General features: G+C 42.8%; 1 protein-coding gene across 5 annotated transcripts in view; it reads left to right on the forward strand.

Annotated features, from left to right (window-relative positions):
* The window catches only part of RPS6KA2 (ribosomal protein S6 kinase A2), a 315,972-nt gene extending 299,753 nt beyond the window's left edge, over positions 1-16,219 (forward strand). For all 5 annotated transcript variants that reach the window (XM_063329165.1, XM_063329167.1, XM_063329164.1 and 2 more), the window contains 5 exons: positions 185-346; positions 4,565-4,641; positions 7,133-7,250; positions 8,370-8,507; positions 8,931-16,219. In XM_063329165.1, coding sequence (XP_063185235.1) covers positions 185-346; positions 4,565-4,641; positions 7,133-7,250; positions 8,370-8,507; positions 8,931-9,056 — 621 coding nt within the window. In that variant the 3' untranslated portion in view covers positions 9,057-16,219. The remainder of the gene's footprint in view (positions 1-184; positions 347-4,564; positions 4,642-7,132; positions 7,251-8,369; positions 8,508-8,930) is intronic.
* Positions 16,220-16,444: the final 225 nt, after the last annotated feature.

The following is a 16,444-nucleotide window of genomic DNA, read 5'->3' on the forward strand; positions in this document are numbered from 1 at the left end:
ACAGACTTCAACCTTTTTTTTTTTCTTCATTTGCCCAAGGGTTTTAAGCAACTTTTCTCCAAAACGTAAATATTTTCGGCATGAGCTCTTGACCTACCTCAACCGGCAGACCAGAAACAGCAGCCAAGCCTGGATCCTTCCTGACCTCCTCTCCTCACTTGTTACTCATTGCTTTCTTGTTAAGGTGGTGCACCGGGATCTCAAGCCAAGTAATATCCTCTACATGGATGAGTCAGGAAACCCAGACTCCATCAGGATCTGTGACTTTGGGTTTGCCAAGCAACTGAGAGCGGAGAATGGGCTGCTCATGACTCCCTGCTACACGGCAAACTTCGTCGCCCCCGAGGTAGGATCGCATTTCAAAGCCGTGAGTAATGAGCATGTCCTAGGAAGCAGTCCTTCCTCTCCCTTTTCCTCACTGCCTTTACGAGAGGAGCAAGGCAGAAACCAGGCTACCAGCACTTGCACGGTCTCTATTACCATAACTTTCCTACTCCTGGTTTTGTCAGGGCAGTTGTTTTTCTCCTGACAGAAGCTGGTGTCTGTCTTGGACTGACGTACACAATGCTTTGGCTCATTACTAGGGTAAATACCATTTTTTCTCTAGCCGCTTCTGCTCAGATTGCTTCCCCTCTCATTCACTGTGTCAGAACGGGATAAGGCTTAAGAGAGAAATCTTGATGTCAGGAATAAGACTCAAAAGAAAAATCCATGCACAAAATCCTTACCACGCTGAAGTCAGCGGGAGCTTTATTGTTGGCTTCATTGAGCTAAAGAAACATCTCTTCTCTTGGGCTTTCCTAGTACCAATCCCCGCTGTTATGGGGGATGTTGGAAAAGGCTGCTTTCCCATGTTTACAGATGGGGAAATGGAGGAAGACCAAACAGCTTGCCCCAAGCCAGGGAGAAGTGGCTTTGCATCACTGGCAAGTGCTGTTGCTTTCATGCAGCCCCACAGGAGTGGGTTTTGGTCCCACAGCTGTTTGGATGGTTTGGGCTGTTTGCTGCATTTGACCCTTGAGATGTTCATATCTGCTTCCTTCTGATGAAGGAGCAAAAGGTTAATTTCCTGGGTAATTTTCGATTTCTCAGAGTGAAGCTTATCAGCAATTTTAGTAATTGCAATGCACAACTTCAAATGTGTGTCTTCCTAAGCTTCTTATGGTCTTTATAAGAAAAATTCAAAACTATTGCCTTTCAGTACTTCATCTGTCCTCTGCTGTCAGATACCACTGTCTCTCAGTTGGTATCAATCAGCAATCTTTTCTTCCCCATAACTCTTCTCCATCCAATGTTCATTTGCATGATATGTAACTGGGAAGAGAAAAATGGATGATCTTTCTGTACAAGGTCCTTTCATGATACCAAAAGTTGCGGGAATCACAGCCTTCCAGCATGTGAAATAGAATTTGTTAAATTGAGACCATTGCTGGGGCAGTATAAATTCAAAGCAGATTTTTTTCAGAAAAAAAATCCCATTGCCAAGACATATTGGTTTGTTATTTTATTGCTGTTTGGTTGGGTTTTCATTTTAGAAATTGGAATGAGCTGTTTAAAATTTATCAAAATACGTAAAAAAAGTTCTGTGGCACTACAGCAATTCAATTTCTAAACCAAAACATAATCATGTTTACAAGATTTAGAGCACTCAGATTTTCTCCAAGATACAAGGCACTTAAAATAAGTGTAGCTATTTTTCATGATGGGCTATTTTGTATTGCGTCTGTAATCACAAACATTGCCTGCCCAATGCAGTTTCAGATCGGAATCTTCTGATTTGAACTGAAAGCAGAAATCACGCTCCCAGATGTTTGTGGTAAGACAGGTCCTGCTAATGCAGGAAACGTTGGAGATTAATTGAAACATTACCAGAACTGGCAGAGAGCTTAAATAAAGCCTTAAGTGCTTTTACATTTTACCTGTGATATAATGCTGCCCTCCAGACTCCACTCGACTTTAACGCTCCCCATCTGAACCCCGCTGCGACGTCTGCCATATGCCCATGAAACTAAACGAGGCGGCGGAATGTCAGCTGCGCTGATGATACAAGAAGACAGTGGCAGAGGAAGGAGGACATGTTTGCCCACTTGGCTCTCCCTTTATTTTGGAAACATTTAATTGGGGGTTTAGATGAGCAGAGCTGGAGGCCGGCCGAGAGAAAGGCGCAGGCTGCCACCTAGTGCGAGTCCCGCTGGGTGCAGGGGGTGAGGAGAGGCGGGATCAGGCGAGAAGGCAGCCTGCTGTTTCCCTAGGGATGCCGTAGGATCCTTTTGGATAAAGTGGAAATATTTTTTTCTGTAGTTTTCCTGCAAAATCCGTGAAGGACTACTGTCTTGGCATTTGAAACGATGAGATTGTTTATTAACTTTCATACCCATACGCATCCCTGCTTGTGTCGCAACTGAGAAAAGCCCGTATTTGTAACATTGTTAATCCAATGAATCAAAGCCTGCAGAAATAAAAGGGGTTTGGATAAACATCTGAGCCATTATCAGAACTGAATGAACCCAGGGGAAGTATGTTCCTTATCACTACAATGCCCTGCCATGTGTGGAGCTAAGAACCAGCAGCTCATGCCTGTATTTCAGATCCCACCAAATCCCAGATCCCACCATTCGGTCCCAGGTGACCGAAACCCCTTCATGAGTGGTAAATTCTTCAGCATCCATTAGAGTAGGGCACCACTGCATCTTCTGCAAAGCTCTTTCCCTGACTGATTTATTTCTAAGACAGGTGCCTGTTCCTGTTTGGTAACATCTGCCCCCTAGATCAAACGCTCATCTTTTTGGCCAAGGTTTCCCAGGCTTGCTCCTGCCAGCTCAGTGTTCTCACTTTAACCACAGTTGCACAGACCTGCAGGAGACATTTTCAAGTAGCAATGACACTACCTGATAACTCTCACTAGATCCTGTTGTTATCAATAAAAACTAATTCCCAGCAAAGCTCTCCCTAGATGCTGGCACAGGGTAGATGCCCCTGTTATCTAGCAGCATTCTTGCACACTGAATGATGGCACACACCAACACCAGCCCATCATTTTGGGGTTGTGTAACCACTTGCTTAATATGCTGCTCCACTAGACATCATCACTGCCCCATTTTTCTGTCATTTGCTTTGGACTTGATTGTCCTTGGTTGTTGGAGTTTGCCAGTGATGGCAATGAAAAACGTAACTGTTCAAGAAGCAATGAGAATGGCCACACCAAAAGATAAATGTTGGGTATTCAGTCTCACAGGAGAAGCAAGAAGCAATTGAGTTTCTCAAATAGCAGATAAGTTTTGCCCATAAAATCTAACATTAATAGAGGGGGAATGAATGTAGGAACTAAAGAAATAGGAACAAATAAAACAGCCAGAGAGCGTATACATGAAGCGCAGGAGAGAGAGGCAGAAGCAGAATTGTACCAGCTTTGTCAACAGGAGAAAATGCAGCATTTTCTCAGTTTTGTTTTTCCAGGTAGCAAATGTTCGCTCAGCAGCATACCTGGCAGATGGTTGTTTTACCACTCATCATTTGTAAAATCTGTCGAGACAATTTTTTCTGAAACTGTTTTTTCCTAGCAGTGCTTGGTCTTTTCTGTGATAGACTTCAGATAGCTGAAATCACTCCTGGTAATAAGGCTGCAGGCCAGAGAAAGATGTGCTGATTTTGTACATTCCTTTTTCATGTGCTTTGCAAAAAATTAATGTATCTACTGATCCATCCAAAGGGGACAAAACTCCCCTTGTGTCAAAACTGAATAAACAGAAGGGTAGTTTGCTTTTCTGAGCAAGTGGAAGGTCCGGAGGTGGTCCCTGAGCTTTTCTGAGCCAAACAGAACCAAAGTTCTTCCCCTAATCTCAGCAGTGCAGCCTCAGTTGGTGACTTCACTTTCACTTGGACTTGCACTGACTCAAATAGGCGTTTCTTCTGGTATGTATTAGCATAAATGAAATCCAGATTTTACCCTTTCTGCTATAACTTGCCATCCTGTACCAACATCGAACCTACTGGTCAGATCTCTGCTGAGTACCATGGGTCTTGTTTTCCCCATAGGGAAAAGGGATCAAGTTTTATCCTATTATCTGTTAAGTCCAGTGCATCCATTTGTTGTATCAAATCCAAACTGAGTTCAGACATGCTCATCACTGTCACTCAGCCCTATGCTTGTTGCATCCACAGTGTTCTTAGTAATCTTTATGTTAGGAGGATACATTTCAAAGTATTAACGAGCTTTTTTAAGAAAGATTTTAAAACATTGAAGTAAGCAGAGGGGCTTGTTCTGCTTTGCTGTGTGTTAGATGTTCAGAGAGGCTTCCAGAGCCTCCAACAAAGTGCACTCAACTCTGTCACTGTGGAGGTGACACCTTTGCTGGGCTGGCACACTAACCAGCTCACTCCAGCCTGGGTTTCACCTTGCTTCACTCCACTACTGAACGTTTTGCACCTAAGGCAGCCAGATACAAGGGCAAGCCCTGGAAATATCAGCACCTACAACCACTAATCTGTGCTTTTCAAACACCAGAAGCTAAAAATTCAGGAAAGCAGATTAACCTATTTTCGTCTCTCTCTTTCCTTCTCATAGGTCCTTAAACGCCAAGGTTACGATGCAGCCTGTGACATCTGGAGCTTGGGGATCCTACTGTATACCATGTTGGCAGGGTGAGTGTAGAGTTTTTCCTAGAGCAGCAGTCTCCAGTGGGCTCAGGACTTCAGCAGTGATTAAGCCAGAAAGGAATCACAGATAGAGAGAGCAAACTGTCTGGCCTCCTTTGAGAAATGTGCTCAGTTGTACAAGGCAAGAAATTAGATGCCAAGACCTAGAATTAGAAGAAGTTTTTCCAGAATGCATAATGATGCTTTACAAGTTGTTTAGGCTTTTAACAGCCTGGGCCTGTAAGTGTGCGCTGAGACCTAGACTCCTAAAAGCCTCGCTCACCACCTAAGCAGCATGAAAGTTTTACACTAGGAGAGGAGTGTAGGAGTACGAAGAGCCATATCACGTTCACCTTATCCATAAGAGGATGTTCATTCATTTCTATTAATGCATATATTCTCTTCAGCTTCATTCTTCTTCTACTGTTGTTATCAAGGTATCTGAGCACCCTTAAAGGCTAAAAAAATAAAACCACAAACCAAAACATAGTTCTCATATGCTATTTGAAAAATGTGCTGCAGAAAGGACAGAAAGTAAATGAACAGACCAGCAAGAACAGCAACAGGCAGCAGGAATTTTATTTTTTTTTGGGGGGGGGGGGGCAGTACTTGGCAAAAATACCCCTGCCAGTGTGTTGGCTAAAGATAAATATTGGCACAAGAAGACCCAGGGAATGAGACAGTTTGAAATAAGCAGTGAAGGACAGGAGTAAGATGTGCTGGGGTGAGTGGGAAACACAGTGTGCAAATCCATTCTGGAGTTATCAGGCCCCTGAATTTCATTTCTCAGGGTGTGGTATGTGCACATTTATTGTACCTAAGTGCAGCTTGAAACTTTTCAGTGACGTCTGACAGCTCTTTAATCTGCTTCATGATCATTCAGCTGTGGCAAGAAGCTTGGATTCATTCCTGGATTTATACAGAAAACAAAGAGTTGGACCCTACCTTTTTGTTATTCATGTCTCTTGCCTCATGAATTATTGTTATCGCCAGGAGTTTCAATCACATCTATTTTGTTCCTGAGTACAAATGTGTTCACCATTATCTGAAATACATTGTGACTTTCTGTGGGATCTCCAAAAACCTGTTTCTATTTGGCTAATGCCATACATTTGCAGTGATACACAACCAGAATCAGTGAAATAAAACCAACACATTACCCACAGTCACATTTGTTTAGCTGATTACAGCGAAAATGCTTCTTTTTTAAATGTGAAAAAAAAATCCAAATGTCTTTGAATCTGAAATACAAATTGCACAATTTATTGGATATTAAATTTGCCAACAGGTGCTATTCACTTACATCTCACTTTTTTCTGCACTTACAAGACAAAATAAGAGTAATGCAAACTGTTGAGAAGCGCTAACTTTTTAGGTGCCACCACGGCATTTAGGGATGGCCTTGTTCTTCCTCAGCAGAGGAGAGTTAGTAGGAACTGACTATTATTTGCAACCAGGATTTTATTCTCCTCCCATCATCTCTATGAGCAGAGAAGGCTCAGACACGCAGGACTAGAGCAGAAGGCTGGGATCTTGTTAATGCAGGTAGTGACAGACTTTGGAGTTTTAACCGGTCCTTAACTCTTCGTGAGTCCCTCTTGATAGTTACAGATTGCAAAAATATTATCTATCTCTTTAGGATGAACTTCTGTGAAATCTGATGTGGTTTTGAAAATGAGAAAATACAGCATAAGGAATTCAATGTGCTATTAGAAACCAGGTGGGATAGAAAGATGTGGCCAAAACAACTGTTTAAACAATCTAAAAAGTACTCTGGCACACTTTCAGAAGAGAAAAGACAGATGGAAGGGAAAGTAAAAAAATCCCAAATACCCCCTTCTTCTAAACCTACACAGATGTTCAAGATTGCAGAGTAAAATTTGGCTTGGTAGATTTTAGTCAGATGCAAAAATCTTACCGCTTGTCACTTTATGAAGATAAAAAGTGTGCCCTCTGCATGTGATACTTTTGTAAAGCTGGGTGCATGTTACCAGTAACTTCTGACTGGCTCGATCAGGAAGTAACCTATTGCAGATCATTTGTCTTGCCCAACAGACCTGCACATTATGGTTAACAAAGCCTTGCAAAATCGATTATAAAGGGTTCTTTTTTCTTTTCCTTTTTTTCTGTTGCAGATCCTAGTTTTTCTCCTTTATTACTTTTATCGTTTCTTGCCATTATCAAGGTACTTCTGTTGGCAATAAAGCAGAATTAAAACAATTAAAGAGGTAAAAGCCTGTCTATTTTTTAAAAGGAGTATTTCATTCCTAAAAAATGAGAACAGAATAAACATTTTAAAACCAGTTAAGGAATCAGTCTTTTCCTCTGCAGAACAGCTTAATTTGAGGACTGTATAGTTTGAGTGAAAATGAAGCAGCAATGTGTGTGGTCAGTTCTGGAACCAAATTCCTGTTGAAATTGGTGGCATTTAGCACTAGATCCTAGAAATCATATACTTGCAAATTGCACTGTATTTTTTTCTCTTTTTTTTAAATAGGTTCACTCCTTTTGCAAATGGACCAGATGATACCCCAGAGGAGATTCTGGCCAGGATCGGCAGTGGCAAATACGCGCTTACAGGAGGAAACTGGGATTCAGTATCTGATACTGCAAAGGTCAGTGAACACGTTCGCAGATTTTTTTTCTTGTTCTCTGGAACAGGCTTGCAGTCTGCAATTGTAACAAACTTAAGAGGGAGATAGTCAGAAGGGCTATTTCTCTGTGCCCTATGAAATCAAAAATTCCTTCTTTATATTTCTACCACTCTGCATGAAATAGCGTGTTAGGAATTTTGGCACTTTATTTCATTAAACTAAGGCATAATATAGCACCATCAATTGTGAATGCTCTTAACGTTAGCACAGAACTCTTTTGGTGCAACTGAACTTTTAGAAGTGTAGGGTAGTCAATGGCACAAATTCATGGTCTCTATGTGAATCACCTTTTTGCTTCTCAAAGTTAACAAGAAGCAGGCAGTTCATACACTAGCATTTTTAACTCCTGTACAGTCCACAGTTTAGGCTGCCCTATCACAAAGCATAAAAACCAGATAAAATTTGTCTGGTGCTGCGATCTTTGGGCTGTGCACTGGTCTGTAAAACAGGTAGATGGGCAGGAAAGCTGACAAGCTTCCAGTTGCCTGGCATTAATCAGAAACATTGACAGGGTCTAGATATTCCTGCAAGAGATTTCAGTTTTAGCGACCAGTAGTGTCCCATGGAAAAATACTGACATGTCCCATCACAAAACTGCAAGCCATCCTAGTAACTTACTCATCTTGCTACCAACACTTATAAGCCTCACAATTAATTTTTTATCAGATGTTCAGTTTTGGGATTAAAATGTTCAGACATGGTAGAACTGATTTCATTGAATTTTAGCCACTCGAATCAGATTTCTGTTCTAGGCTTGTCTTTTAAGCATGTCAGTGAGGAGATGCCTCCAGATGACATCCTCTTTAGGTGGAGCTTATCACCCCTACAAGGTCACCAATAATTAACACTCACTCAATAAGCTGAATACCCTCTGAATTGTCTTTTGACTGGATTGTAAACTAAGAGTCGAATTTACACTTGGAAATCTTGAAGATCAGACTTTACACTTGAAAAATATAAAGCATATCTAACATACATCCCTCTCTCCATTGCACGTGCTGGTCAACCAGGAAGATCTTAGTAAAACCTGCACTATTAATTACTTTTTCCCTTTTACCATTTTCTTCCTTTTAAACCCAGGACATTGTATCAAAGATGCTTCATGTAGACCCTCATCAGCGCCTCACGGCAGTACAAGTCCTAAGACATCCATGGATAGTGAACAGGGAGTATTTGTCTCAAAACCAACTCAGCAGACAAGACGTTCACCTGGTGAAGGTATATCCTACCCCTTTGCCTCTTCCTTCCTTGCAGAATGGGCTGTCATTTTGGAAAGCGATAGAGGAATTGGGAAGATTATTTGCCACAGAGACCAAATATAATATGGCACTGTAGTAACAGTAAAGCTTTTGGACCTGTCACCTGCTCAATATTTTTAACTTCCATCTGGATTGTAGTGACCTAGTGGGACTCTGTGCACGTACTGCTACCCACCGCTTTCCGTCAGGGGTCTAGCTGTCTGCCAGCCTAAACATGATCATTTCATGGAAATCATCCATGCACATCCATTTTTTCAGGGGACTGAATAGGGAAAGGGAGGGAAAAAGTACCAAAGAACTGAATTTCACCCCGTGATTTTGTCTTCCTGAGGAAAAAAAAACAAACAAACACAACACTCTCTTGTCTTTCTCTATTTTACAGGGTGCAATGGCAGCCACTTACTTTGCTTTAAACCGAGCACCTCAGGCACCAAGGCTGGAGCCTGTATTGTCCTCCAATCTGGCTCAGCGGAGGGGCATGAAAAGACTTACCTCTACCAGGTTGTAGCAGTACCCCCAAAAGGCCTCTTTGAAAACCCACAGTTTATTATTTGAGAGATTCATCTTTACTTGGCTAGCAGAACTATTTTGGACAACCTGCACATGAAATCGCCAGAACTAGCAGAAGCCCAGTGTAAGGCAAAGTTCTCCTTTGCTCCATCATTTCTTTTACATTCCAGCCAGGGTCCCGAGTTTAATAAGTTCACAAAGATGTGCCAATTTTGCCACTAGCTCTGTTTCCTTACTGAGATAAAGCCAAATAAAGTAGATGTGCTCCATCCTTCCCACCCTAGGAAATACTGGTTTTGAGTCCTTAAGATGTTCCATGGGAAGACTGTTTTCATTTTATTTCTCAAGAAAAGCACTTTTTGCTATGAAGAACGCAATCAGGTTTGAATGTTTTCAGCTGTTCCAGCATGCGTCATGATGAAGTGGCTCAGCTGGTCACCAGTAGACATCTACTGATCTCCACTCACCACAGGAAGAGTGAAGACTGCAGAGACACGTGAATAATAACCTTACTTGAAATAAGTGCTATACAGCATGAAGGAGAGAGAGCTGTTGGTGATGGAAATACCTTCTGATTTCAAGAAATCTTTTGCACTTTGCCCCTGCCCTCTCTGGAACGAAGTCAGCACCTCTTGAGGAGCACATGCCACCAGCCCTGACTTACTCAGAGGTCTCAGAGAGCAGAAAACCTCTGAGAAACTCACTCCTCGGAGGAAATTATTGGGTCTTACAAGACTGTGGGAAAGCATTCACATATAACAGTGTGAGTAGGAGCCTGTGGATCAGGGGAAAAAAAGGCGTCTGGTCTTGGCCACCAAGCAGGATGTCTGGGAGGACTTGGTGAGGGGGCTGGGGAACCGAGCAGAGGCAGGGAACAGTGCAAGTGACTTTGAGGACAGTAGGCGAAAAGACCCATGGCAGCGTGGTGGGGAGTACTGCCAAAGGGAACTAGCATGCACGTGCTTAGAGGGTGAACTGGGACCCCTTTAAAAGCGAGGGACAGTCCCTCTCCAGCAGCTGGTGCAGAAAAGGGGGGTGGGCATTGGGCGGCTGAGGGGCCGGGTGGGTTGTGCAGCTGTCCTCCCACGCCATCGTGGAGTCTGCTCACGGCGCCTGCTCACGGAGGCCGGCTCTGGTGGGCCAGAGTGCCACCCTGGAGCAAGCGATGTCATTTCCAGTTGTTGCTCCCTGCCCTTCCCTGGCTGCTCACCCGAATCCGCCCCTGTCACCCAACGTTTCATGTCCCTGCCTGGCTGTTCTGCTCTAGCAGAGCTAAACTCCCTGTGCCATGTGTGTGCGGAGAGTACCTGCTTCTGAAGAGTCCAGCTAACTCTGTTACAAGCTTTAATAATAATAATAAATTATGAGGAGAAATGGGAGGATGCTCTGCTTTTATATTTATATAAATATGTACATGTGTATTTATATACATATAAAACAAAAGTTCTGTACCCTAATACCTGGTTTTTCTAGGTTCGGGGAAAGAAAACTTTGTTGAAATGGTCTCAGCAAAATGGACCTTTTTTTTCATTCCCTGATTTCAAAGAAAATGCGCAAGCTTTGTGGTGCCGGATGTGAACTATTTTTTTATTCTTTCTCTTACCCGTCTTGGCTTATGGTGGTCACAAGCTGACCAGGATTCTTCTTTGTACTGCTTTTGTTAATTTTCGTTTTCCGAGTAAATTTTGTCACCTCAGATGCTTTGTGGGAAAAGCTAATGTGTTATGTTGCCTTTTTTTCTGTCATGATGGGAAAAAAAAGAAAAATGTGAACATGGAGCTTCATATGCTGGAGATGGTAATTTTTCCATGCTGGGCGGTATGTGCATCTCGATGCTGAACTGGAATTACCAGATCACTGCCTCAGTGTCCAAGGGAAGGAGTTGCATTTGCTACAGCAATATGCTTCCTAAAACTAGCTCTGTTCCAATGTTGACTGAAATTTGTTTGTTTGCATTAGTCTATTTTTAAATTTAAATTTATTCTTAATAATTTAAACCGATATTATATTTAATGTTCAGGTTTATGTGCTGTGCACAGAGGTCTGCTGCAAAGCGGCTCTCCTTGAAGCCCATCTCTTTTCTAGAATAAACGATGCTGTGAAACCTCACACCGTGGCTGAATCAGCTTGGACTGATGTGTGCAAACACGTGCAGGTGTGTGTCTATGGGTATATACACAGCAGCCCTCATTCTCTCCTCCAGCTAAGCTGGGCTCACTGACAGCTTTTTGCAGCCTTTACACTTTTCCTCTTGCTAGAAGTTAAGTCACGTATATTTCTGCGAGCAGCACCCTGCGAGGTGAGTCCACAGGCAGGAAAAATCCTGGCTGATGCAGAAACGCTTGGGCCTGGCCTTGTTTCCCTCTAAGTGACTTCTATCCTGGAAGAAGGCAAGGTGGGCACAAGGATGCTAAGGGCAACCTGGAGGGAGGGATGGATTTTCTGGGGTCCCAGATGGTTTGTGCTGTTTCAACAAAACATATTTTTAATGGTCGGTGTAATTGTATTGTATATGGGCAGAAAGACTGTTGTAAATATTATGTAGAGTTTTTGTCTCCCCCTGAGATTTCCTGGTCATCTTCCGTTCCTTCAGTTTGCTTTCTCTTCATAGCCATTGGAAACAGTCTAATTCCCTCTTGATAAACTCAGTCTTAATTCTTTGAGCATTTTTTTTCAATGAATATTATTGTAGGCCAAGCTTACAGGATGTTGCTCTTCCTGAATTTAATGGTTTGAATCTCTTCCTTGATTTAGCTCTTTCTAACCCACCAGCTATCACCCTATTAACTGTACAAGGTTTGGGCCACATACAGAATGATACATGTTGATGCTCGTTAATTACTCTATAAGCCTATAAATTACATATAATGGGGTTTGCTTACTAAGATTTTGTTGCCAGCACATCCAGATGTATGCACGTGTGTGTGTGTACATATAAACACATACACACAAAAAAAGTGCTGTCCCAGCTTGTCCAAATGAGGATAGAAGTGTAGTCAGGGCTTGAGGTGATACTCTGATGAGGTTTGTCTGTGGTGTTCTTGAAAATTAGTCATTGAAAATGGTAGTGGTTAGTCTGGGTGTGGATAGGCAGCTGTGGAAAAAGCTGTCCTGTCCAGCCTCCCCTCTGTCCCAGCTGTGCATCCCCGTGCACCCCCAGGGCAGATCAGCCCCCCTTCCTCAGGCTTGCCACGGGATGTGCTCTTCTGAGGTTTTTCTGACCTGTTTCAGTCAGGATCCCAGTTAAACCATTTTCACCGTCAATCTTGCCTCCATCAACAATCCTAGGGACGATCACTCCTGGCAGAGGGGGAGGAACACACCATTGGCACTTATTATTTCAGACTGGTAGCACCTCCTGCTTCCCTTGGCCCAGCTGGATCCAGGCAAAGATGCATGGCCATGGCCTAATTACTGCTATGGCTGCTTTTATACCAGGGTCGCTTTTCCAGGCTCCTTGCTGTAGCTCAGCAATAAACATTTATTCTTTCTAGAAGAAAACTTAACTGAAAAAGGCTTAGCCTCTCTCTTTCTCCCTCTCGCCCTCTCTTTTTAATCTTAAAGGACTTTTACTAAATGTTATGTTTAACTCCTAAAAGTCAAAAAATCACTTTGAATTAGATCATACCATCTTGCAGGTTATTAGTCCACAAAGTGACCTAGTGCCTTAGGCTATTACCAGTTACATTTCTGAACCGTCAAGCTACGCAAAGCAATGACCATCCAAGGCATGCTAAAGTGCATCTGTCACAGACATAGTCAGCTTATCTGGAGAGCCGCTTCAAAAGCTGTTGTTCAGCTCAGTAGAGGGGTGTCTGCCCAACAGGGAGGAGGCATCTCCCCACACTTTGCAGAGCTGGATCCTACCTCTGCAGCTCCCTGACTTTGAAGAAGCCAAATGGCCCTGATGAAGATCATGGGAAGATCCAGTTCCTATGCAGCACCACAGCTTGTGTATATGGCAAAGGTGTGGGAGATGCTGCTCAGAGGGAGAGCTGACCCCCGCCCCCAGTCCTCCATGAAGTTTTACTTGTTTAAAATCTGTTTAATTTTTTCTAAGCAAGTTTTAACAGCGGATTGAATTTATAAAGCCTGACTTTTTCAGCAAACCACAAGTGGCCTTCACAGATACTTTGTAATCAATCTCTGCATCTGAAAAAAAAATCCCTCTGATAATAGATTCTGGTTTGACTCTCCAGAAAACGGCCTCAGGTACTGGGGATAACCCAGGCACAGAGAGCTGGGAGAAGCATGTCTTGTGTGACATGAACCTTGCGTGTCACACTCTTACAAAGTACAGATCGTGTGTCCCTGTGCTTCATCTAACCCTGGATGTACTACTGGGACTCTTTTCAGCCAGACTTACGGTTAAATAGGTTTTGGACTGAGTTTGAAAGGGACAATAAATCTGTTGGCTTACAGGGTACATCAGATTCTGTTAGAAATCAGTACACAGATCTTTAAGGGACAGGCTGGTTTTGCCTGCATAGTGCAGTGCTCACTCTAACAACTTGTACCTGGCTCTGGTACATCCGAATACATCAGAACTTTGATTGAGTATTGCAGTTGCTGTGCGTCTATAATATGAATTATGCCAGGGCTTGGATCATCCCCTAAACCATGAGTGCCACAAGGGTTTCTTTTGCCACCAGTCCACAGAACTTATGCCAGCATATGCAAGTGCTGATGCTAAAAACAGGCAGGCAGTCACTTTCTCTTGACCTCAGCTGCTCATTTGTCTTTTCACACCTCCCTTATCCAGGTCACCACGGAGCAAAGCAAATGTTTGTGCCTCAGAACAAGTGGCTGGGGGTAGCAGGAAGGCAACAGTGTCTTTTTTTGCCAGCAGTGCTGTCAACATATTGGTGTGGCTACAACTTCGGTGTCGCCTCTGTCCCTCTGTTTCTGAGTTACACTGAGCTGAGCCCAGGTGTGGCTCAGAGTCAAGTGATAAATGATGGGATGTTTGTACAGCAGCAGGTTATCGGTCCCAAGCGGTGTGCACAGAGGGGGAGGACAAGTCCAGGCTTCTGAAAATTTGCCACAAGTTCATATAAACGCCCTGTAACCAGAGGGTATAGGGCCACAGATAACACGCCATGGGGAAATAATGTTGACTGTGTGTATTTTTGCCACCATCGACTTTATAAAGAGGATAGAAAAAATCCTGGGTTTGTTTTTAAATCACCTATTTTTACAGAGGAAATTCCTGATTTTGTAGAGTGCTACAGTCTTGTAGATGCCTAGTAGGAGTAAGGCAGATAAGCATGGAAGATAAAGTAGATCACTATAGCAGAAAAGGAGACAGCTTTCACTGGAAAATTGTTTTAATTCAGGTGTTTTGAAGCTGTATCTTAGTTGTGTGTATTTAGCAAGTATTTAGAAGCAAAGTTCTCTTGTTGAACATCTGCAGATCGTGCCCTTAAATAAGAGCCAAGAGAGCTAGCTCCAGGGTGATATGTCTGAATCCTAACAGTTAGGCAAGAAGTACAACTGGGCCAACCACCTCAGATATTTCTTAGATTAAAATAAAAAGGCCTAAAATAATATGTTTTAATACAGTTCATAACAAAGGAAAACGTGCAAGCCCATTTTCTTTTCCTCATTTGATGTATGCATCAAAATCCCATAGAAGTGTGGATTACCTTCTAGCTGACCGTGCTTCTAAAACCCTGTATTGCCCCAAGATATTGCAGCTAAGCTGCTTCTGGTCCCTCAGTTACTGTGTGAACACAGTCCCCCACTCCCCCCTCCATGTCTGCCCACAACAGGCACAAGCAACAATTGTGCATCCTCTTGTATTCTGAAAGTTAGTAAAAATGTGAGTGTCTAAACTCAGAAGATAAAGTTAAATGTAAGGTTCTCCGTGTGTATAGAACTAAATTTCTGAGTATTTATATGAAGGGTGAGCAGAAGTCTGTGCAGAACAAGAACACTACAGAGCAAATAAAGCCACAGTAGTTCTTAGAGCCAAATTTTAGCTAAAATCTATAAGTTTTGTGAGTCTAGAGCTTGCATTTCCATGTGCAAGCGGGTGACAACACACACAGGTCAGCCAGCTAAGCAGGCATCTGATCGTGCATGTCAGTACAGGCTTGCACATGGAAATGTTTTGTAGCCGAGTTTAGAGTCTAAAATTAACAGTTTGGCCCTTTGCATCACCCTGTATTGTGTAAACCATGATGGTCAGTGTTGAACATTACAACCGCTACTTGCTTTGCTGATGTAGTTATAGAGTCAATTTGTGCTCCATCCTGTCTCCTAAATGGATGTGATGATGGTCATAGTTTTCAGAGATGCCGTAGCCTGAAAGGCAAATGAGGAAAATATAAATCCTCTTCGATAAAGGAGAATTTTGAAAGGAGAGGCTGGAAATAAGCATTTTGAAGTGCAGAAAATGAAAACCAGTTGCTTAAAGGTTGTTTCTGATTTGTGACTCAGAGCCAAATCTTGCCTCCCTCACTCTTGCTGTGTCAGTTCCTTAATCTGTATGCACCTTCCGTGAAATTAGGGGGACAGCTCAGAGCAGGGTCCTCTTTCCTGTCGCAGTGGTGGAGTTTGGCCATTAAATGATGATGTGTCCAAGGGGCTTATTTGGGTAGTATTCAGTGAATTTGACAAAATATGAAACATGATATAGCACTTTGTTTACAGGCTCCATATTCATGTTTACAAATTATGATTTCTGAGGCTCACGCTTTTTACGTTTCCTGTATGAAAAGGGCAGCCGGTGTACAGATATTTATTATGTTTACCAGCGTTTCTGAATAGATTTTTTTTATAGTACATGGTTTTATGAAGTGTAATATTTTTATAGCAGAATTATGATCTTTGGACTTTCTATATTGTTACCTACAAATGTTTGCAAATAAGCTCTTTGCTCCCTTTTTTCTGTGCACTGTGTCCAGTGTTGCTGCTGCTACTGTTGCTGGCCTCAGCTGCTGCTGCCCCGCCATGACGTGGGCTGACGGTATTGTGAAACTGTGCAAACTAACTTCAAAGAGCTGTGATTGTGCTGAAGGGGCTGGCTGCGTGCTAGGTCCCTCACGGCAGGAGGGATGGGGAGCTGTACTCTACCAGGGCAAGAGTTTACTGTGGATGGCCCCAAGGAGAAGCCTCAGTGCTTACCTTTGTCTGTACTCTGCCAGTTTGGCTTGGCATGCCCATCCTTTCCTTTCTTTATAAAGAAATAAAAAAGAAAAAAAAGGATCCTGCTTGTTTTTGCATAATTCCTTTCCAGTCCCCAAGCACTGACCATGTTTGAATGGCATGTATTGGTCACAGTAAAAGCACAGTTACCTTTTCAAATTACACCTGGAGCTGTTTGCCTCTGTGCAACCTGAAGACTCAAACCTCCACTTTGGGAAGCAACAAGTAAGGCTTTAA

The sequence above is a fragment of the Chroicocephalus ridibundus genome, chromosome 3 (assembly GCF_963924245.1).
Source record: "Chroicocephalus ridibundus chromosome 3, bChrRid1.1, whole genome shotgun sequence".
NCBI lineage: Eukaryota > Metazoa > Chordata > Aves > Charadriiformes > Laridae > Chroicocephalus > Chroicocephalus ridibundus.